This window comes from Quercus robur, chromosome 1, assembly GCF_932294415.1.
Source record: "Quercus robur chromosome 1, dhQueRobu3.1, whole genome shotgun sequence".
Taxonomy (NCBI): Eukaryota; Viridiplantae; Streptophyta; class Magnoliopsida; order Fagales; family Fagaceae; genus Quercus; species Quercus robur.
The window spans coordinates 7430621-7454537 of record NC_065534.1 but is presented as its reverse complement, the minus strand read 5'-3'; the positions used below and the strand labels follow the sequence as shown (position 1 = coordinate 7454537).

The 23917-nt window shown below is 30.8% G+C and overlaps 4 protein-coding genes across 6 annotated transcripts in view; all 4 read left to right on the top strand.

The window, feature by feature from the left end:
• The window catches only part of LOC126718520 (beta-glucosidase 12-like), a 107314-nt gene that overhangs the window by 7174 nt on the left and 76223 nt on the right, over window positions 1–23917 (top strand). The gene's annotated exons all lie outside the window — the stretch shown is intronic.
• On the top strand, window positions 145–23917 carry LOC126718472 (beta-glucosidase 12-like). Of its 2 annotated transcripts, XM_050420686.1 has the most exons (13): window positions 15172–15389; window positions 15513–15582; window positions 18475–18533; window positions 19461–19536; window positions 19700–19777; window positions 19864–19951; window positions 20903–21158; window positions 21390–21505; window positions 21616–21836; window positions 21928–21959; window positions 23126–23228; window positions 23357–23465; window positions 23598–23917. In XM_050420686.1, the coding sequence occupies exons 1-13, from the start codon at window positions 15234–15236 to the stop codon at window positions 23764–23766; spliced, it is 1533 nt and encodes a 510-aa protein (XP_050276643.1). In that variant the 5' UTR covers window positions 15172–15233; the 3' UTR covers window positions 23767–23917. The 2 variants fall into 2 exon arrangements, with proteins under 2 accessions (XP_050276652.1, XP_050276643.1); XM_050420695.1 differs by lacking the exons at window positions 15172–15389; window positions 15513–15582; window positions 18475–18533 and adding an exon at window positions 145–173.
• Window positions 2332–4975, top strand: LOC126718536 (beta-glucosidase 12-like). Of its 2 annotated transcripts, XM_050420806.1 has the most exons (5): window positions 2332–2770; window positions 2913–3130; window positions 3227–3258; window positions 4321–4423; window positions 4796–4975. In XM_050420806.1, exons 1-5 carry the CDS (start codon window positions 2649–2651, stop codon window positions 4810–4812), a joined length of 492 nt encoding a protein of 163 aa, XP_050276763.1. In that variant the 5' UTR covers window positions 2332–2648; the 3' UTR covers window positions 4813–4975. The 2 variants fall into 2 exon arrangements, with proteins under 2 accessions (XP_050276763.1, XP_050276754.1); XM_050420797.1 differs by lacking the exon at window positions 4796–4975 and having other exon boundaries at window positions 4321–4539.
• LOC126708906 (uncharacterized) lies at window positions 12598–14219 on the top strand. Its single transcript, XM_050409289.1, has 3 exons — window positions 12598–13036; window positions 13145–13283; window positions 13577–14219. Exons 1-3 carry the CDS (start codon window positions 12598–12600, stop codon window positions 14217–14219), a joined length of 1221 nt encoding a protein of 406 aa, XP_050265246.1.

Sequence of the window (23917 nt, the reverse complement as noted above, 5' to 3'; positions counted from 1 at the left end):
ATGTTTTGGTTGGGAGTCTTAAGTACTAGTTCCATTTTTCTTATGGCTCTAATTAGTAATTACTAATTCCTAAATAGTAAAAGAAAAAAAAAAATCCTTACAATGAAATTGCAGGTAAGATAAAGGATGGAAGCAACAGAGATGTAGCTGTCGATCAATATCATCGCTACAAGGTATATATATATGTTGTTTTGTGTTTATGATGAAAATTAGAAAGATAATCATTCATTAGCTCCTAATTATTAAGAGTCTTGTAATACAATTGCATAGTTTTGTTTTCTTTATAAGGAGAACCGGGGTTTTCATCATCCTGTCTCCACTTGTTATATATATCTGTTGTGTTATCTCCTAATTTGCCTCTAATTAACTTTTGTGTTTTGATTATTATTATTATTATTTTACATTTTTAGGGTCCAATTATGTTTGCCACATGCATTTTTCTAATTATTGAGCATATCTAACCAAATACAAGATAATCACAGTATAAGAACTCCTCATTTTAGGTTTTTCAAACAATTTTTATATGCTTTGTTATTATACATTGCAGGAAGATGTTCGGATTATGAAAAAGATGGGCTTAGATGCATACAGATTCTCAATCTCATGGTCTCGAGTATTGCCAAGTAAGATTATCCTATTCATAGTTCCATAAAAGGTTAGAAACATCCAAAGACATGGACATAAAAATCGGTACATCAAGTACACACCTTAGGCTGCAATTGAATGACTATTGTTTTGTGACCAAATTATGTTCCTAACAATCTCCTTTTGGGACTAATTTCAGAAGGAAAACTATCCGGGGGTGTGAAATGTGAATAAGGAAGGAATCAAATACTACAACAAACTAATCAATAAGCTCCTAGCCAGAGGTCGTGAAAATTTCTTAAATTCCATCACATGTGATCAACTTATCATGCATTATTAATTCTCTGTTGTGGCTCTCTTATGAATGCAGGTCTATAGCCCTTTGTGACCCTCTTCCACTGGGACCCTCCCCAGGCACTGGAAGATGAGTATGGTGCTTTTTTGAGTCCCCATATTGTGTAAGTGGTTAATTTACATTATGATCAACCATTTTATTCATCCGAATTCTAATTAGCATACTTTTTACAAATTTTGTCACTATTTTGATGTTTAAAATTTAAATTGATTACCCATTTTGAAGATAAGGAATCAAAGAGGGGCCCATTTTGATTATTATTATTGTCAATAAATGACTTATTTGTGAAGTTTCTTGCTCATTGTCTTACAGAATTATTGAGTTTAATATTATTTGTTAAGAATTTATCATTGAAATTTTTTTATGCGAGTTCATGATATGATACATTAGCGTATTATTAACCTACAATTTCAAATAAGACATTTAAACTTCCTCTTGTTTTTAATAGTCCTATAATGAGATTTATTTTATTATTTTTTTTTTTTCAGTATTACTGTATAACTCTTTGTGTCCAATATGCTCCACTAAAATGATGACTTTTTGAAAATGAAAAATATTGAAAGTAACAGTGAGATTGGACAAAATTAGATAGAATGATTAAATTGAAAATATATTAGAGAGAGGATTGAAATGAGAATTGTGGAATTTACAGGATTGAATTGAAAATCTGTAAAAGTTGGAAAGTACAATTTCAGTAATTTGTAATTTAGTCATTATTTATACCAATCACTTAGTATCATTATTATTATTATTATCCATTTACAAATGTATTACACTAACAAAGAAAATTTTTATCTACATAAAAGTTTTTTTTTGCTAACAGATTTATAGTTCAACTAGTTTGTATCTCCTAGTATTTCCAATAGAGATTAGAGACATTCAAGCTCAAATCCACTTCCCCCAACTACTGAATTAAAAAGAAAAAAGAAAAAAGAAAAGAGAGCTTTTTGCTATTTGGATAGTTAGGCCTTCTAGATCAATAACTGAATCATGCTATAAATGACATGCTCAAATACAAATGCAGAATTAATTGGTGTAATGTCAGTTATTAGATAGTTTTGATACTATTAAATGTATATGTTTAGGGATGATTTTCGGGATTATGCTGAGCTTTGCTTTAGAGAATTTGGTGATCGTGTCAAGTATTGGATCACTCTAAATGAACCATCGAGCTATGTCAAGTATGGTTATATTAATGGGAAATCACCACCGGGTCGATGTTCTAGTTGGCAACAGTTAAATTGCACTGGTGGAGATTCTGGGACAGAACCGTATTTGGTGTCACATAATCAACTTCTTGCTCATGCATCTGCTGTCAAAGTGTACAAGCAAAAGTATCAGGTTCCACGCCTAAATTGTTTTATGTTTATTTTTTTTTACCTTTTTTTTTTATTGAAAATTGTACTACATTCAATAATAAGTTGGATTCCACTCAGGGCACACTTATTAGCTACAGTTCCCATGGTTGACATGCACTTGATACAGGACAATCTTAGGTAGTTCATTTAAAAAATATTTTCAGAGAAAATAAATTTGCAAGTTAAACTTGTTTTTCAGTATTAGTAATTGAGTAAGTATTATCTTTTTCCATTAGTGTGGGATTGGATTAACTTTTTGTTGAAAGCTTATCGATTGATTTGTTAAAAGTTGCCAAAAATACAAATTCCATTAGCTTGAGTGTGTCCTTATAAATAAGCAAGCTTTCGCTATGAGCAGAAAGTACAGAGGCTCTATTGGTATATCCCTAGTCTCAGACTGGTATGAGCCATTCTCTAATGCGAGGCATGACCGTGATGCTGCGCAAAGAGCCCTTGATTTCATATTTGGATGGTAAGTATACTAAAACTACATGACTCTTTGTTTTGGACATCTATTTCACTATTTGCTAGTTATTTTCAAAGAAAAGAAAAACCCTTTGCTAGTTTAATATAATAGGTACAATAAAAGCTTAAAATTTTGTGGTTTGTGGCAGGCTTGTGGATCCCCTAACCAACGGTGACTATCCACATAGCATGCAATCTCTAGTTGGTGACCGATTACCCAAATTCACGAAAGAGCAATCCAAGCTAGTAAATGGGTCATTTGATTTTCTAGGGCTAAACTACTATACTGCTAATTATGCAGCCGATTCAGATCACTCGAAAGCTGATAACAAAAGCTACTTGACAGATTCGCAAACTAATACTACTAGTATGAACTCAAACATTTGGAGCCATGATTCTCTTTTTCTTATATATGTAAGTCATATGTACTAACAAGACCATGCTTTTTCTTTTGTTGTGGCAGCTGAGCGCAATGGGATCCCCATCAGTCCAAAGGTGTGTATGAAATTAAACATACATAATATTGATACAGATCTTAAGATTGTTACAATAGTTTGATTCTTTTTTTTTTTTTTTTTTTTTTTTTTTTTTTATGCAGTTCTTAAATGGTTTAATTTTCACACAACTTGAAGATAAATATATATATATATATATAAAATAAAATTTTAGTTGTTTATTAGCATCCTTCTCTAAGGTAGTATGATAATGAAAGTAGAGTAATAATGTGAGACAAATGTCATTTATCTATAATAAAAAATTCCTATTATTGTTCAGTTTTAAATATATAAAAAAAAAAATGAAATAAAATAAAATAAAAAACCAAAAACAACCCAATGCCATAGAAATATGATTGGAGAACTCACCAGGAACGCCAACTACCACCAGAAATTCTCTAAATAGACACACACAACGAAATATGCAACGAAGTATGAAAAGCCTTTCAGTAATCTTAACCGGATTTCTCAGTCTTCTTTATTCTCGAAACTCAATGCCTTGGACTAAATTGAAAAGCTACAAATATCTTCTAACTAAACCCTTAAATTCCAAGAAAAAAAGAAAAAAAAAAGGTGGATGAAAAATATTTCGGTTGATGAATATAAGATACTAATTAAATTGATTAATAAAAGCAAGTTCTTTGAAGGGATTGAAGTTGATGAATAAGTAGTATTCGATGAAAAAATTCTGAAGAAAAAGATTTCCATGGCAAAATATGTAATCCCTAATGGTTAACCCTAGAGCTTTTGATAATCTCTGGCAGCTTATCGTACTGGTTGGCGTTTCCGGTGAGTTCTCTGATGGCTTCTATGGCATTGAGGTTTTAACGGGTTCTTTCTTGTGTTTTTTATTTTTATTAAAAAAAAAAAAAAAAAAAAAAAACTGAATAATCTGGATGAACAGGATTTTATGTTGTTAAGTTGTTCTTGTGTATGGTATTCCCTATTCTTCCATTTGAAAAAGAAAAAAAATGGTGTGGCACCATTTCATTAGAGTGTGTAAAGAGATTTTAATATTGAATCCTTACTAAATTTAAATTCTTTCTCTAAAATGACATTTCAGGCTGCTTCAGATTGGCTCTATGTCTATCAAAGGGGAATTCGAGACATTCTATTATACACAAAGAAAAAGTACAATAATCCACTAATTTTCATTACCGAGAATGGTAATTTTCTTTTGAACTTTTCAATTATGTTCTCATAAAGTTACAGTGCTAGCCATAGAAATATAAAATTTGAAAGGAATAGTAGTTTGATTTCCATTTTTTTTTAATGAATCTAAAAATCTACCACTATATTATAGGAATTGATGAATTCAATGATGCTACATTACCGCTTAAGGAAGCCCTTGCAGACAACTATAGAATTGATTTCTACTATCAACATTTTCAGTATCTTCATAGGGCTATCAAGTAGAGAAGATGTCTCTCTTTCAAATCTAATACTAATATGATTTTATTACTACTAATATCAATATGCCGTATAAACAATTATGAAAATTGTTGTCGAAAGTCCAATTGATCCATTTTTCAATGTAGGGAATGTGTTAACGTGAAGGGATATTTTGCATGGTCATTATTGGACAACTTTGAATGGAGTAATGGTTACACCGTTCGGTTTGGCATCAACTACGTAGACTACAAAAATGGGTTGAAAAGACATCCAAAATTGTCTGCCCGTTGGTTTAAGAAATTCCTCAAGCCATAAGATGACAAATTTATGACTATACTCATGTTGAACTATATATATATATATATATATATATATAGATACTATGGATATACTCATGTTTAAATCATGTCTGTAATCTATATTCAATAAATTAAATTAAAATAAAATTAATGTCACTGTTTACAAACTCGAATGTTTCTTTTTTATATAGACTTAAAGATCATTTCTTCTCTATTTTAAATAATGACTGTAATTTGTATTCAATAAATTTAAATTATTGTCACTGTTTACAAACCCAAATGTGTCTAATAAAATTAATGTCACTATTTACATGGAAAAATATTTTGATTGTTTGGCTTTTTGTATTAGGCACAACCATATTGCCAACCTAAATTTCATTTAATGGAAAAGTAAATTTCAAGACAATGATTTGGTTAAGATGAGGAAAACCCTAATGGAAAAAATCTCACAAGTGGTTTAAGGTAACCACCAACTTTAAGAATTTGGTAAGAAAGATTGAGGTTACAAATATAAAGAATATACATGATCCCAAAGTACCTATTTACAATAAAACTTACAGATCTATCCAGCCCCACCCAACCTGGTTGGACTAATCTTCTTAGTGAACTTTGTTGTGCAAAAATGTGTCAAATTATGAATCATGACTTTCGATGTGTTTTAAAGTGGCAATTTAAAATCTAGTTGAAAACTCAAAGATTGCTCAAGAACAACTCAAGAAAAATGGAGTTTCAATAGGCTCAACTCTAGCAGCTATTCCTCAATAGATCAAGCCTCGGAAGTGAAGTTTATTTTTCCTCGACTCCTACTCGATCGTTCCTTGGAACTTGCAGTAATTTTTTAGATAAGAAAAATATCTTACAAATTTTGAGGGGTTTGTATCAAGTGGATTCAAGATAATCATGCAAACTTGAGGTCATATTTTTTATAACAACTTTTGGTCATTTATTGATTCTAATACTCATTATGTGTTTGTTCTAATATAAAGTTTATAAGAGAATAAAGGGAAAAAGGAGCTATGCTATCACAGAGAAAAATGAGAGAGAGAAAGGTATAGAAATTTCTCTAATTGATTGAATCATGAATCTGTACACAAAACAGAGTTATATACAGTAATCCCCAACCTCTGGACCTAAACGTCCATAACAGAGTATAACTAATTAACTAACTATCCTAATTATGAGGGAATTAGTTACAGCACGTGCAAGGATTAGTAACAACACGTGTGACTTATCTGGAACTAAAAACAATACTTAAACTACTTGTAGTTTTGGCTATCTATTTAACACCTTGTAGCTGCTGTGTCGTTCTGTTCTTCATTCCTTTCTTCTTATTTTCTGACTTCTGATTCTTTTGATTCATGTCTGCCTGATAAAGTTTTCGGTGATAAAGCAAAAAATCTTCATGCCTTGCAATATTGGTTTTCATTATGTCAAGTTGGCAACATTGAGAGTTGAAGTAATGTATAAAGAAATGATTAAGTCTTTCTTCTCCTTCACCTGGCCACCTTCACCATTACAAACTCTCCTTTAATGATGAACTATCTCCCCCAGTTTATAATCCAATGCTCCATATCAGAGCGACATTGAATTCAGCATCGATGACATATCCAACCTAAGAAATCTTAAGACAGAACAATCTCACAGAGTAACGAAGAAGAAGAAGGAAAATTATCACTATGAACAAGAAGTAAGGGAGAGAGAGAGAGAGTTTGTGATAAACTGAATAGTTCTTCTATCTTTTTATTTATTAAACTTATCACTAACGAGTGCAATGCATGGGAAAACGTTTAATGATGACCAAAATATCCAATAATGAATGAAGAATTTAAAATTATCACTTTTGCAATGTTGTTGTCATGGTTTTCTTGGCCAGACAGTTCAAAGAGCAGTAGAAGGGAAAGGTTCAAAGTTTTTGAGGTTGGACTAGAGTAGAATTGAGTACGAACCATGATGAAGTCATAATTAATTTAATAATTATTTAAAATATAAATAAATATATTAAATTGCTATAAATTGAACGATTAAATAAAATAGTCCAATTAAATAAGAGATCTATCTTTCAAATGTATTTTTCATATCCTAAGCAAACATAAATATAGTATTTCTTTAAATATACTTATAATATAAATTATTATATGTTCATTAATTTAATTATTTAGTAAAATTTAGCTAACTTTATAAATTAATAAAATATATTAATATAGGAGTAGTAAGTTAGAGCATCAATATTGGTGGTGGTAAAATAACTATTTAGCTATTTTACCACCTCAACCACCAAAAAGAGTCCAATAGTGCCAAAGCTAAATTTTTTTGGCAACTTGGCAATTTACCATAGCAAAAAGGAATATAAAAAAAAATTATTTATGCTTTTTGTTGGATTTTGTGATAGAGAGGAATTGAAAAAAAATTTAATAAAAAAATAAATAATATTTGGCTGATAGAAAGAAAAAAGAGAATTAATGTTGTTGTGAAATTAGAGAAATTGGACAAAGGGAGTAAAAAGGAGCATTATACAAATACTAATCTCATCACACGCGCTTTGTGCGTGCAATGAGGCTTTTTTTTTTTAATTAAAAAAACCTGTGCTTTTATTTTATATATATAATTTTTATTTTAAGAATATAATTTATAAGTAGAAAAAGCAATTTGAAAATCCATAGAAGAGTGGCCCTATTTTTTAGGCAATGTTTTAGTGGGAGTTAGAATTGTATTTTTATCTAATTATCTTTTTTTTTTTTTTTTTTTTCTCCTTAAATATAGAGGTGTAAGTGAACTAAAAAAAATGAGGATTTTAAACAGAAAAACCCCTTAAATAGTAGTAGAAAAAGTAAAACCTATTGTCTAGTGTCTCTAGTACTCTGCTACTCTACTAGTAGTGCCTGTGGGTTACAAAACCAATGAAAAAAAAAAGTAAAGCAATTAAGGGTTTTACTAATGTGTGTCTTTAAGACATTAATTAATAAACTATTTTAAGAAATTTTGAATGGAAACAATGTCGGATTCAGATCCTATTATATAATTGACTTCTTAATAAAGGAATGGCCTCTATTATTTGTGTGTTTGTGAAAGAGAAAAGAGGGGGACTCAGATCCTATTATATTGTTTTCTTCAATTTCATTGCATCGTGGACTGCATAAATGCTCTAGTGGAAAACTTATTTATTTATTTATTTTTAAATACCAGTTTTGTACGTAGAAAGTTGAAAAGCTTGATCATCATTAAATATTAAATGCCAGTACTTTCGGTGGAAAATTCTTCCCTCCAAGTGGGGCTCACTTCCACTTCCAGAGAAAATTTTCTCATGGGGCGAGGTAAATTCTATAGACTTTCGGTGCTCTTTTTTTATGTGTTGATCTTGCATTGACCCATTTTTTTTAATTAAAAAAACCTGTGCTTTTATTTCATATATATAATTTTTATTTTGAGAATATAATTTACTAGTCAGAAGCCCGTGCAACGTACGGGAACTTACCTATTTATAATAGACTAAAATAATTTTATAAAATTTTAAATTGATTATGAAACTATACTATTGCGTGAATTGCTCCTATCTTTTTGAGTTACAATTTGATGAATAAGCCAAATTTAGATATTGAAAAAAAAAAATAACTAAAAAGTTCTGATGTTAAAACGTTCGAAAGAGGAAAAAAATTAGAAAATTTACTGGCACTGCCTAGAAATTATTGAAACGAAACAAAATATATATGACTACCAAATAGAGAAATATAAGAGAAAGATAAGTTACCTTCAAGAGAATAATCCATAGTTATAACAGTTGAAATTTGCTAAACTGTTTCAAATATTGCAAAAAATTGAACCCAAAAATTTAGATGGTCAAACTTTCAAAAAACAATAAAATTAAAAATCAAAACATTCAGAACCTACAAATTATAAAATAAAATTAAAAAAAAATTCATTATTGCAAGACAATTTCAGTAAGGATGGAAAGCTTTTCTAAGTTTTTTTTATCCAATTCTTCCTAATTGATGAAAAATTTGGTTCAAACATTGTCGAACACTTTGAAGGTACAAATAATATAGGCTTCCAACATAATCTTTAATTAATAAACAAAAAAATATGACACCATAAGAGAAAACATAAGATAACATATAGTGCATATATCTTACTCCACAGCTGTGAGAAAATATCCACATAAAAGGAATTGAAAACTTGTACATACGTCTCCATAAAGTAAAACTTAAGGTTATATAATCTAAAATAATATAGAATATAGCATCTTTAAACCACACAAAAAGTTAGCAAACTTACTACAATACTTGTAGTTATACTATATATTGTAAAGTACTACTCCATACAAAACAAAAGCAAAAAAAACTAATTCACAAAAAAGAAAAAAAGCAATAGCAAGCATACCAAAGAAATTGAAGCTTAAGGTTTTCTCTCTTAATGGAAACGGACAGAGGAGATTGCTTTAGGGTTTTCAAAGATTTTGTCTCTTATATATATATATATATATATATATAAGAGACTCCTGTTAGAATTCTCTCACTATTTAGTTTTAAAAATTAAAATTTTTTTAAATTAAAATGATGATGTGGAAAATTATGGAAGTTTCAAAGGCTTCGGTTTTATATATATATATAGATAAATGGATAAAACAATTTGAAAATCCATAGAAGAGTGGTCCTATTTTTTAGGCAATGTTTAAGTGGAAGTTAGAGTTGTATTTTTATCTAATTATCCTTTTTTTTTTCTCTCTCTCTCTCTACTTAAATATAGAGGTGTAAGTGAACTAAAAAAAATGAGGATTCCAAACAGAAAAACCCCTTAAATAATAATAGAAAAAGTAAAACCTATTGTCTAGTGTCTCTAGTACTCTGCTACTCTACTAGTAATGCGTGTGGGTTACAAAACCAATGAAAAAAAAAAAAGTAAAACAATTAAGTGTTTTACTAATGTGTGTTCTGAAGGCATACATTAATAAACCATTTTAGGAAATTTTTTATGAAAAAATAAAAAAGTTACAACCTTTTTTGATAGTTTTTTTTTTTTTTTAGTTCTCCATAAAATGTTTATAAAAATAGATGATTAATGTGTGCTTTAAGTGCATATTAGAGCACTTTTCCTACATTAACTGGACCCAACAATTAAATACCATATTTCATGTCTCCCAACCTACTTTTCCTACTCTAACACGTTTTTTCAACTTTATAGCCCACATATTAGAGTAATTGCATCAATACCTCTATAATAGAAAAAGTGCATCATTTTAGAGCACTCACAACAGAGGAGGGATAATGCTATATTGCTAAAATTTAACTTCACAAACACAAAAATCACGCTGCAGCAGTGGAGGGAAAAGCTAAAATTTTAGATGATTTGCTACAGTGCACATCTATATATAGATGTGCACTGTAGCCGAGAGCAAAAAAAAAAAAATATATATATATATATATATTTTATTCGGCTGGTTGATTAAAATAATACACCTTCCCTTTTTTTTTTTTTTCATTCTTTCATGCCTCTCTCTCTCTCTCTCTCTCTCTCTCTCTCTCTCAAGCTCACTCTCTCAACTCCGGTCTCACTCTCTCAACTTCGATCACCGACCCATGAAGCTCGCCGCCGATCGGAGTGCTTGACTGGGAAACCCATGGAGCTCGCCGCTGATCGGAGTGCTTGCTTGTGGATATTGGTTCTTTCACATCGCCAATGGTTGTATCACGCTGCCGATCGGAGATTTGGGTTTTTATTTTATTTTATTTTATTTTATTTTTTTATTTTTTTTTCCTGATATGGACTGGTGGTGGTGGTGGTGTTAATGGTGGTTGTGGTTGTGGTTGTGAGGAAAAAGATGGGAGATTTGGGTTTTTTTTTTTTTTTTCCCTGCTGTGGACTGTTGGTGGTGGTAGTGTTGATGGTGGTGGTGGTGGTGTTGATGGTGGTTGTGGCTGTGGCTGTGGTTGTGGTTGTATCTGATGATGGGATATATTATTTTATTGTAGTGATTATATTATTTTATTGTGATGTTTCTATTATTTTATTGTGTTAAAAGTTAAAATAGATCCATTACTGTAGCATGTATGTAGATAAAATAGATAAAGTGACTTTTTGTGTAGCTAAATAGCTAAAATTTTACATCCACTATTGTGGATGCTCTTACAAATTTTTGCTCAAAATCTACCCACATTAGTCCTTTTATATCACTATTCATTTTCAAAATTGCCACAGTAATCGTGCATATTTATACGGTTACTGTAGCTTCTATTTTATTTTATTTTATTTTATTTTTTATTTTTTCTATCTCATCTCTCGTTTGATTATCTGTCCTCTCTCGTCTGATCTCTCTATTCCCCAACCCTCTTTCTTCTCTTATCTTCTCTTAAGTCCAACAACAAATCATCAAAATTTTCAAACTTAATCTAAATCTAGATCCCAAATTCATCAAACCCTCTCCTATATATATAAAAAAAAAAAAAAAAAAATCACCAAACCCATATAAATAATCAAATCCAAATTGCAAAAGAAGAAGAAGAAAATATAGAATTAGTAGAAGAGCAAGAAGATGCCAAAGAAGAAGAAGCAACAGTAATAGCCTAGTGGAGAGCCCCAAAATCACCACCCAAATTGCAAACCCAAAATCATTGCCCATAATCAAACTTAAATAGAATGAGAAGAAGAAGAAATGCAGAAGAAGAAAGAAGGAGAAGGAAAAGAAAAAAGAAGAAAGAAGAAGAAGGAGAAAAAGAAAGAGAGATAGAGAGTGTTCAAAGATATTATTGGAGTGTGTGGTAAGGTGGTGGGGCTGTGGATGGAAAGGTGTGAAATAATTAAAAAAATAAAGTGAGAATATACTATTTAAATAAAAGAGGGTGTATTATAGATAATCTGATGTGGGTGTTTTTGCAAACTAATTGTATAAAATTGAAAAAGTAAGTTTTTATACAAGGAATATAGTACACATATTGATGCTAATACTCTTATAGTATTTCTTTACCTCCACATGTTTTTATCTCCACTCTTTCTCTCTCATAGTTTCAAATTTTCAGATTCATCTTCTCCTTATCTTAGTTAGAACTTTCAAACTCTCAACCTTGTTTCGCAACATCAAAGAATCTTTATCTCAGTGATGGTGGGAACGTGGCTCTCTAATTTTTCTCTCTTTCACGATTTTTTTCTTTTCAATTCAGGATATTTACCAGTTGATATCAGTTTTTTGACCAAAAGAAGTAACCTTTGGTTTTGGTTTGGGTTTGTGCTCATGTGTACTATTTTGGTTTGGTTTTGGTTTATGATGGGCTTGTGATATAGTGGGAGATGGGGATGAAAGGAAGGGAGAGTTGATGAAGTTTTTTGGGGGAGGGAGAAGGAGATCGGTAAGAGAGGTTTTTTTTTTTTTTTTTTCATCGGGGTCTAGTTTTAGTTTTTAGAAGAAGTATTGGGTGGAGAAAAAGTGTGATTTTTTTTTTTTTTTTTTTGTTTTAAATAGTATTAACATGAAAAAATGTGAGAGCTCCAAACCTGTGGCAAGCTTCATGAAGTAAAAAAAAAAAGAGTCAGAGACTTCAGTTTTATAGTTTCCGTTTTATAGTATATGGAGTAATTATATATATATATATATATATATAGACTAATCTTAGCAAAAATAAAACTGATAGTAAGGGCTTGTGCCATAGAATTGGTGGGGTATAATGGATGATAGTAAGAAAGGTTGTTGTCTCAAAAGCTGGAATTCAATATGTTCTCCTAAAAATGTTGGAGGACTTGGCATTAAAAAAACAGCAGATATGAATAAAGCTTTGGTGGCTAAAATGACTTGGGATGTGGTCAATAACAGTGATAAAAGGTGGGTGGTGGTCTTCAAGAAGAAATATGTTCGGAACAGAAATTTCATGAAAATGCCTAATCCAAAGAGTGCTTCTTGGGCTGCTCAAAGTATCTTTGAGTGCAGGAAGGTTATTAGTAAGGGCTTGTGCCATAGAATTGGTGATGGCCTTAACACTTGGATCTTTGAAGATCCTTGGGTCCCTAATGAGCCAGGGTTCATCCCCCAAATAAGAAGTGGTGTATCTACTGCTGTTCACTTGGTAGCAGATTTGATTAATCAGGATACCAGACAATGGGATAGAGGTAAACTTTCAATACTGTTTGATCCTCCCACAGTTAATAAAATCCTAAATATACATCTGTCTCATCAAACTATGAATGACCAAGTATTCTGGTGTCTTACTCATTCAGGTGAGTTTTCAGTGAAATTCGCTTATAATGCGATAAGAGGGCTGAATCATCAAAACCACCCCCATATGCTTAGTAAAGATTGGAAGGACTTATGGAAGCTGAAAGTAAATGCTAGGTTGAAAAACCTTTTGTGGAAAATGTGCTGGAACATCCTTCCAACTTGTTCTATTCTTAATAGTCGCTTTAATATTTCTTCTTTAAAGTGCTTTTTGTGTAATAAGGCCCCTGAAAATATTGAGCATTTGTTTTTGTAGTGTGATTGGGATGTTCAGCTTTGGTTATTAGCCCCGTGGCCTATATATATGAGTAAGTTATCCTCTCTATCTATTTTGGACTGGATTAAGGTTATTTTAAATCCAAAATCCATGTTGGGGTTGAATGAAGAGTCTGTCAGAGACTTCCAGCTTTATGCTTCCATTCTCTGTGATCTAGAAATAAAGCTAGAGTGGAAGGTTCCAAAAGTAATCCAGCTGATCTTTCCAGGCAGATTTTTAAAGTCTTCATGGAGCATAAGGATGCTTGGAAAGAGCAAAATGAGAGACCATCCAAAGATGTGGTCTGGTCTCCCCCTCCAAAGAGTTGGATCAAGATAAATTTTGATGTGGCAATCCGTGAAGAGAAAACCACAGTTGCAGTTGTGGGAAGAGATGATAATGGCAACCTTTTGTTGACATGGGCAGAGCACTTTGAGAGTGGAAATTCCCTACTAGGAGAAGCGAGAGCAGCTTGGTTTGCCATGAAGTGTGCTATGAATGAAGGATTTCAGAATATAATCTTGGAGGGTGATGCTTGGAATGTCATTGAGCCACTGAAAAAATCTGATATAACCCCGCATTGGAGTATCAAGTCTATCCTAGAAGATATTGTGTTCTTTGTTAATAGTTTTTCCAATGTTGAATTTTCTTTTGTACATAGAAAAGGTAATGTATCTGCTCATTTGCTTGCTCAATGGGCAGCTCTTGTAAACTGGTCTGGGCCGGTTCCCATCTCCTTTCTGCCTTCTCATGTATCTCAGGCTGTTGTTAGAGATGGGTCCAGGCCCGATCTTTTTTGTTTCTCCCCGGTTTCGGGTTGAGTTTTTTGAGCAATAAAGTATTTATTCAGCAAAAAAAAAAAAAAAAACTCACACAGGTTTGATAAAGTTACATACGCCTCAATCTTGGGATTAAGTGCTGTCACGTGTGTTTATAAAAAAAAAAGTGCTGTCACGTGTAGATTAATGTAGAACGACATCGTTAGATGGCTTTTCTTTGAAAGGAAGACTTACTGCTGCTATCTCTGTTGCAACATTACTCTCTCAAGGACAACAGGTCCACTTCCCTGAGTCTCTCTATTCTGAACTTGTTACAGTGCTCTATCTTTCTTTCTTTTTTTTTTTTTTTTTTTTTTTTTTTTTTTTTTTTTTTTTTTTTTTTTGGGGAAAAGATTCTCTATTGCATTTTAAAATATAAGTTGGATTCAAGTAACACCTGGCGTGACTCTAAACGATATTATACCACTTAATAACTTATTATTAGATATGAATTTTGACAAATCTATGCTTGTTAAATTTAACGATTATTAAAGATCAATAGTCATGTTATCAATTAATTGTTTAAATTCAAGTTTTTATAGTTTAAAATAATTCATAAAAAATGAGTTTATAGATTACATGGTAAATAACATCTGATTGACATGAAAATTAATATATATGTTAAGCATGTATAGAACATGTGATTCAATGGTGGAATTCTTAAAATATGAATTTAATAACAAATAGAAGAGTTTCTGAGTATGTGCAACATGCGTGAAAATGTTGTGAAAATAACATTTATCTTGTCAAAAGTCTTTGAACAGACTAATTAATCAATCAATACAGGGAAGAATCTGTTTTCGTGGATATCTACCAATCTACTGACATCGTCAAACAATCAGTTGAAGGACAGCTACGATGACTAACATATTGCCTGTCCTTTTTCCACTTTTTTTTTTTTTTTTTTTTTTCATCTCTATTTTTATCCTTCTCTAAATAGATAAGATTATGTAGTGCTCCTCTATAAAAACCACCAGATTACACACAAAAAAGAAAAAAGAAAACGCATAATCAATTATGGCATCTCAAGGCTATCCAGCGATAGGCCTCTTAGTTCTTCTTGGCTTATTGACTAATGGCATTGCTGTTTCACAAAGTCATGACACTGCTTCACTCAACCGAACCAGTTTTCCCAAAGGTTTTATTTTTGGGACAGCAACAGCGGCTTATCAGGTAACTAAGTCTCAATTTCTTCTATGTTAATTTGTATCATAGTTTTTACAGCAAATGCCCAGAGATGTCAAGCATAAGATCAATAATAATATTTTGTGCACGTGTGTTCCTTCAAATTTCCAGTATGAAGGTGCAGCATTTGAAGATGGTAAAGGACCAAGTATATGGGACACTTACACTCACGAACATCCAGGTCTCTTTCTCTCTCTCCAACAATGTATAGAATGTAATGTTATTTAAAATTTTGAATAACATATAACATGATAGTCTATAATATTCTATACACATCTAGATTTATGAATCATTATTATTAAATTTAAAGGAATATAAAATTATGCAATTTTGTCATATAAAATAATGGTAAGTAATAAAGTTATGTAAATGGTAGACCCAGGTGAGAAAATTCATAACAACTTGCCTCCTTGGCTTTGTTATGAAATTGTAAATTAAAGATTAGAGACACAATTCCCTAAATGGTAGGGATTTACAATTACAACAAAAGTAGTATCAGACTATCAGGGATCCTGCAACTTTTACTGAATAAAACTTATAAACTTGTGTCACCAATTACCAAAACGTTTTTCAAACATTTATTTATTAGGTGATTGAAGTCCACTAATCACATATATTATAACATCCATTGATAAATTTTATGTAGTAAAACCTGTAAAATCTCTATCATTTTCCTACATCAAATCAGCTAAATTTGTAGGGATTTACAATTATAACAAATTAACTAAACTGAAGGGATGTATTGCTGTTTCAAATTAAATAATTGAATTATAACGATGGTTTGGAGAGATATTTGAATTTTTCTGTAATAGAATTTGTTGGCCTATTTTCAGCTGTATTTAAATTTGAATTGGACTCATTAATCGCAGTTTTTGAATTTGTCTTAGACTCATTAATCATATTATTGTCAAAATTGATCCATTTGGACCAATTCAAATGAAGATCGTTTTTCTTACCTCAAGAACCAAAAAAAAAAAAAAAAAAACACTGTGCATGTTGATATAAGGCAGACAAATTGAGATAATTATAAGGATTTCAGGAGATTAACAAGATTTAAATCAATGCATGTGGTATTATTAGGACCAATTAAGCAAACTAGCTGCTCAATATTCTGTACAAGCAGGAGCATTATAAAATTCTTTTTACTTCTTCCTGTTTTACTCTGGCCTTGACAATTTTTTGCCAAACCAGCTCTTGGAGGCTAGAAAATACACTCTTGCTTGATAGAGTTTTGGTATATTGTGAAAACCTGTAGGCCAAATTAGTATTGTAAAGGTCCGTCTGGAGGCCTACTGTATTGGAAAATTACCAAAAAAAAAAAAAAAAAACTACATTAAATGACATACTAATGCTTTGTTTAAGCTATGTTTTCCAACATTTTCCAAAAAGCATTTAATATAAAACTATCTCAGTTCTCTAGGTTTGGCAACAACTTTAAATGAGTTGTACACCAAAAAAAACTTTAAATGAGTTGAAAAATAATTTCCTAACTTCCTTTATTTAGCTTATTATGAGATAGAGTTGTTTTCCAAAAAAATTTAGTAGAGAATAATTTATAAAAATAAGCCATACATTTTATGTTAACTAAAAATAGTTTTTTTTACTCATTTTTTATATACTACCAAACACTAGAAAAAATAGAAAAATATCTTTGCACAAGGTTTTCCATCGAAACAAACCAAAATAAGGCCAAGCCATGAACATGTCATAAATAGTAATTAAATTAACCTTCTTTCCATTGAAGAACTAGGAAAATAAGGCATTGAGCGTTGTAATTATTGACAAGGCATTAGGTTTGGATGGTAGCCTCCTTTAAATGTGTAATATTTAAATTGAACCATAAAATATTCATTTTCAATTGGGAGGATCATAGTGTCGTGTATTTAGTCAAGAATCTTGTAGCTCAGTTGGTTGATATTTACTCATATTTCCACTGAGATATTCAAAATTCAAATTCTCTCTACCCAAGTTCCCAACTATGAAATTATCAAATAAAAAAATTGTTTATGGTGGTTTATGTGTAGTAACCGATGTTTCAATTTGTCTTTATTAGTCTATGAATAGTCTAATTTTTTTTATGGGAACTTATAGTCTAATTTAGTAATGGAATGCCTTTTTCTTTTGTTTTTTTTGGATACATTAGTAAGCCAAGAGGCCCAAGACTAGCGTATGAGTTGTAAATGTGGAATTTTTGAATAGAGTAACTAGCTAGTGTCGCATGAAATTGGACGCTGTTGTTAGTGAAAAAAGTTCTCTCTCTCTCTCTCTCTCTTAATATATATATATATATATATATAAATAAGGGGACTCAGTTTCTTACTGTGGAATGGTAAATTTATCAAACTTATTGTGGATTAATTTACTAGATTTTGCTACATTATTAGTATGTTAAATAAATATCAAAAAATATTAAAAATGTATAATTAAATATTGTTAAAAAAATTTAACAATAAGTTATTGACAAAACTTATATACAATAACTTATGTGTTGTTCCTTATATTTCCCTCTTAAGATTCTGTCATGTGGCTACTTAACTTAAAAAATACGCTTCTATTCACGAAAAAAAGTCACATGGCAGAATTTTAAGAGAGGAACCTAAGGAACAGTACTTAAGTACTATATACCTAAGTCTTGCTCAATAGTTATTTATATTTTACTACAATATTAATAAGTTAAATAAACATCAAAAGTATTAATATTAGTGTTTATTTAAATATTAATGTCCTAACATTATCTACAGATTCTACACCCTTTAGTTGGTTTTAACAAAATCTACGGCGGAGTTTGAGAATACTTCTCCCCAATTGATATTTAAAAAGAACAAAAAAAAAAAAAAAAAAAAAAAAAATCACAACAACGACAATGTAAATAGTTAACTTTCATTGGTATTTATTTTTCTTCAGTTTTCCCCTTGTTCCTTCTTTTCTTCCATAACTGAACTCCAAACTAGAAATAAGTTGTATATATGTTATGGTTGGGTGTTTTAAGTACTAGTTCAATTTTTATTATGCCTCTAATTACAAGTTCTTAAATAGTAAAAGGAAAAAAAAACTCCCTTCAATGAAATTGCAGAAAGGATAAAGAATAGAAGCAATGGAGACGTCGCTGTCGATCAATATCATCGCTACAAGGTAAATATGTTGATCCCTGTTCATAAGAAAAGTTGGAAAGAAAACCACTCATATTAATGAGCTCAAAATTACCAAGAATCTTGTAGCACAATTTTGTTTTCTTTATAGGAAAAAGCATTTAATAGTAGTTTTGCAGAAACTAGTACTTTGAAACTTTTTTAGGACTAGGGGGGTAATATCTCCTCGTCATCATCTCTCCATAAGTTATATATTTATATTTAGGGCTAATTACATTTTCCTCCCTTAAGTTTTGGAAAATGACACTCCACTCCAAAGTTGAAGGATAAAAACACTTTCCCTCATTGACATCTGATTAATTAAAATTTATTAAATAAATAATAAAAATATTGTATACTAACCTGCCTTTTACTTAAGAGAAGATTTCCAAAATTATCTTATTTCTTAATTAAAATGTTTTTAAAATATAAATTGTGAATTTAACTTTTTTGCCCTTTTTCAACAGGTTATGGATTAATGTTTTGGTACCAGATAAATTTTACATTTTATTCTTATTAATTTATTAAATTTTTTTAACTAACCAAGGTTAAACTTTTGTAATGATATTTTTTTTTAAAAAAAATTGAATATTTCATTACTAATATAAACAAAAGGGGCGAGTATTAATTTTTTCGAATCTCAAGGGAGGGAAGTGTTTTTTCCCTTCAAGTTTGGGATGGAATGTTACGCAAACCTCAAGGGAGAGGAGTGTATGTATACACACACACACAAACATGTTAGCTCCTAATTAGCTGTTATTTAACTCATGTTTTTACTTCTTCTTTTTTCACATTTTTAGTGTTCAATTATGTTTTGCACATGATTTTTCCTAATTATTGAGTATATCTAATAATTTACAAGACAATCAAAATATAAGAAATCCTTAGTTCGAAATTTTCCAATAATATTCTTTGTGGTTATACATTGTAGGGAGATGTTCGACTTATGAAAAAGATTGGCTTAGATGGATACAGATTCTCAATCTCATGGTCTCGAGTATTGCCAAGTAAGATTATCCTTTTCATAATCCCTTAAAAGGTTAGACCCATCCAATGACAAGGACATAAAAAAATGGGTACATCAAGTACTCATCTTAGATGAAATAGAATGGCTATTGTTTTGTGACCAAATTATGTTCCTGATAATCTCATTTTTGGAATTAATTTCAGAAGGAAAACTATCTGGAGGTGTGAATAGGGCAGGAATCAAATACTACAACAATCTAATCAACAAGCTCCTAGCCAATGGTCATGAATACTTCTTAAATTCCATCACTTGTCATCAACTTATCATGCACTATTAATTCACTGTTGTTTGCTACAATTGAATGCAGGCATACAACCCTTTGTGACTCTCTACCACTGGGATCTTCCCCAGGCATTGGAAGATGAGTATGGTGGTTTTTTGAGTCCTCATTTTGTGTAAGTGGTTAATTTACATCATGATTGACTATTTTATTCATCTAAATTCTAATTAGTATACTTTCACAAATTTCATTGTGATTATGATGTTTAAAATTTAAACTGATGACTCATTTTGAAGATAAGGAATCAAAGGGGGGCCATTTTGATTATTATTATTTTTAATTAATGAGTTATTTGTGAAGTTGCTAACTCGTTGCCTTACAGAATTATTTGGTTTGATATCATTTGTTAAGAATTTATCAATGATTTTTTTTTTAATGTAAGATCATGATGTAATACATTAAGGTAATATTAACCTACAATTTCAATAAGACATTTCACTGCCTCTTGTCTTTAATATAGTCCAATAATGAGTTATTTGACTTCTTTTTGTTCCCAATATAAGTATATAAACCTTCTGTCGAATTTGCTCCACTAAAATGATATCTTTTTGGAAAATGAAGATTGGACAAAATTAGATTGAATGACTAAATTGAAAGTATATTAAAGATGAACGATTGAAAATTGAAATGAGAAACATGAAATTTACAAGATTGAATTGAAAATTAGTAAAAGTTAGAAAGTGTTCCGTTAATTTCTAAGATAGTCACTATATATATCAATCACCTAGTATTATTATTATTATCCATTCACAAATGTATTACACCAACAAAGAAAAATTTTAATCTATATAAAAGCTTTTTCCTGTCATGACTTTTATGGATCAACTGGTTGACACCTCCTAGTATTTTCATTAAAGATTGGAGACATTTAGGTTCAATTCTCCCTTTCCGAAGCCATTGAATAAAAGAAAAAAAAAATTAAAGAGCTTTTTGCTATTTGGATGGATAGGCCTTCTAGATCTATAACTGAATCTTGCTATAAATAACGTGCTATGTACAAATGAAAAATTAATTACTGTAATGTCAATTATTAAAAGTTGGGAAAGTTTTGCATTTATATGTTTAGGGATGATTTTCGGGATTATGCTGAGCTTTGCTTTAAAGAATTTGGTGATCGTGTCAAGCATTGGATCACACTAAATGAACCACTGAGCCAAGCCTCTGGTGGTTATGCTGATGGGCTTATCGCACCGGCTCGGTGTTCTAGTTGGCAAAAGTTAAATTGTACCGCTGGAGATTCCGGGACAGAGCCGTATTTGGCGGCACATCATGAGATTCTTGCTCATGCATCCGCTGTTGAAGTGTACAGAAAAAAGTATCAGGTTCGATGCACCAAATTATTTTATGCTTATTTTACTACCCTTTTTTTGCTTGAAAATTGTACTTCATTCAATAGATATGGTTGCCTTGCACCCTCCTTTTTTTTTGAGACTCTGATTCAGAGGTTGCCTTGCACTTGATACAAGACAATATACGGTACTTCATTTACAAATTTGCAGTGAAGATAAACTTAGATAAATTTGCAAGTTAAACTTGTTTTTCGCTATGTGCAGAAAATACAAAAAGGCATTATGGGTATATCCCTAAATTCAAACTGGTATGTACCATTCTCTAACTCAACGCACGACCGTGAAGCTGCGCAAAGATCCCTTGATTTCAAGTTAGGATGGTAAGGATACTAAAACTACTTGACTCTTTCTTTTGGACATCTATTGCACAATTTGCTAGTTATTTACAAAGAATAGAAAAACAGACTTAAATTTTCGTTGTTTGTGACAGGTTTATGGATCCCCTAAGCACTGGTGACTATCCACATAGTATGCGAGCTCTTGTTGGTGACCGGTTACCCAAATTCACGAAAGAACAATCCGAGCTAGTAAAAGGGTCATTGGATTTTCTGGGGCTAAACTACTATAGTTCTAAATATGCTTCCAATTCACATCGCCGCAATCCTGGAAACGCAAGCAGTTACTTGACAGATTCTCATGCTGATACTTCTCGTATGAACTCAAACATTTGGAGCCGTGATTTTGATTTTCTTATTTAACTCATAAGTACTAACAAGACTGTTTTTTTCTTTTGTTGTGGCAGCTTTTCGCAATGGGATCCCCATCGGACCAAGGGTATGTATGAAATTGAATATACATAAGATTGATATAGATCTTAAGATAGTTAAAAGTATTTGAATTAAAAAGAAGGAAAAGAGAGAGAGAGAGAGAGAGAAGGAACTTTTTTTTTTTTTTTTTTTGAGAATCAAGACGAGAAGGAACTTGGTAATCCAACTTAGAAATTGTTTCCAAATAAAAACATTTCTAAAATAGATCATTAATAGGAAATTATCTTATATTGATTTCAGTTTGATTAGAAAAGTCCATAAACAATTTGATGACAAAGAAGTGAAATCAAATTCTAAGGAAGTCCAAAAATTATAAAAGTAACAAGAAATCATACTCTAAATAATTCAAAAAATTATACTTGTAGGTTATAACACTTCAAAAATTGTAGTATATATATTTTTGGAACCCTTGTTGGATATTCTTATAACAAACTTCATTTTATTTAAGTGTTTAAATTCAGTAAGGATTTCTTTCTCAAAAAAAAAAAAAAATCAATAAGGATTTGGTTTAAAACCTCCTTTTACACCCTCTAATAATATAATGGCACATCAAATTTTATTAAAAAAAAAAATGGAAGGATTTGAAATACCACAAACACTTACAAATTACAACCCAGAAAAAAATAATAATAATAATAAAAAAAAAAAAGGAAAAACCAAAAACAACCCAATGCTGTAGAAATATAATTGGAGAACTAAACCGGGAACACCAACTAGTAGGATAAGCCGCCAGAAATTCTCTAAAGCTCTAGATTTTGATATTTACATAAATTAACGTCTTTTCATTAGTGCTAAAAATAGACACAGTAACATGCAATGAAATATAAAAAGCCTTTTCATTTTTTTTTTTTTGATGATCTGAAAAGACATTAATTCATGATAACTCTGGAGCTTATGGGAATCTCTCAGTTCTCTGATGGCTTCTATGGCGTTGGGGTTTTACCTGATTCTTTCTTGTCTTTTTTTTATTTTAATCTAAAAACTGAACAATCAAGATGAATAGGATTTTAAGTTGTTAATTTGTTATTGTGCGTGGTATCCCCTGTTCTCCCATTTGAAAAAGAAAAAAAAAAAAAAAAATGATATAGCATCATTACATTAGAGGGTATAAAGAGAGAGTTTTATACAGAATCTTTATTGAATTTAAACTCTTTCATTGTAATGACATTTCAGGCTGCTTCAGATTGGATCTATGTCTATCCAAGAGGACTTCGAGACATTCTATTATACATAAAGAAAAAGTACCATAACCCGCTAATTTTTATTACCGAGAATGGTAATTTTCTTTTGAACTTTTCGCTTATGGTCGCATAAAGTCATGATGCTGGCCACAGAGATATAAAATTTGAAACGAATGATAGTTTGATTTACATTTGAATCTAAAAATCTGCCTCTATATTATAGGAACTAATGAGTTCAATAATGCTTCATTGCCGCTTAAGGAAGCCCTAGATGACAGCTATAGAATTGATTATCACTATCAACATTTTCAGTATCTGCTTAGGTCTATCAAGTAAGTAGAGAAGACCTCTCTCTTTCAGATCTAATACTAATATGACTTTATTACTACTAATATCAATATGTCGTATTAACAATTATGAAAATTGTTGTGTTTAAAGTGCAATTGATCCATTTTTCGATGTAGGGATGGTGTTAATGTACAGGGATATTTTGCATGGTCATTTTTGGACAACTTTGAATGGGGTGCAGCTTTCACCGTTCGGTTTGGCATTGTCTATGTAGACTATGAACATGATTTGAAAAGATATCCGAAGTTGTCTGCACGTTGGTTTAAAAAATTCCTCAAGAAATAAGACGACAAATTTATGACTATGCTCATGTTGAACTATATGGTAGCAATATGCCATCTCAAAAGATAGACTTGAAGATCATTTCTTCTCTATTCTAAATACTGTATGCAATTAATATGTCTTCAATAAATTAAATAAAATTAAATTAACGCCA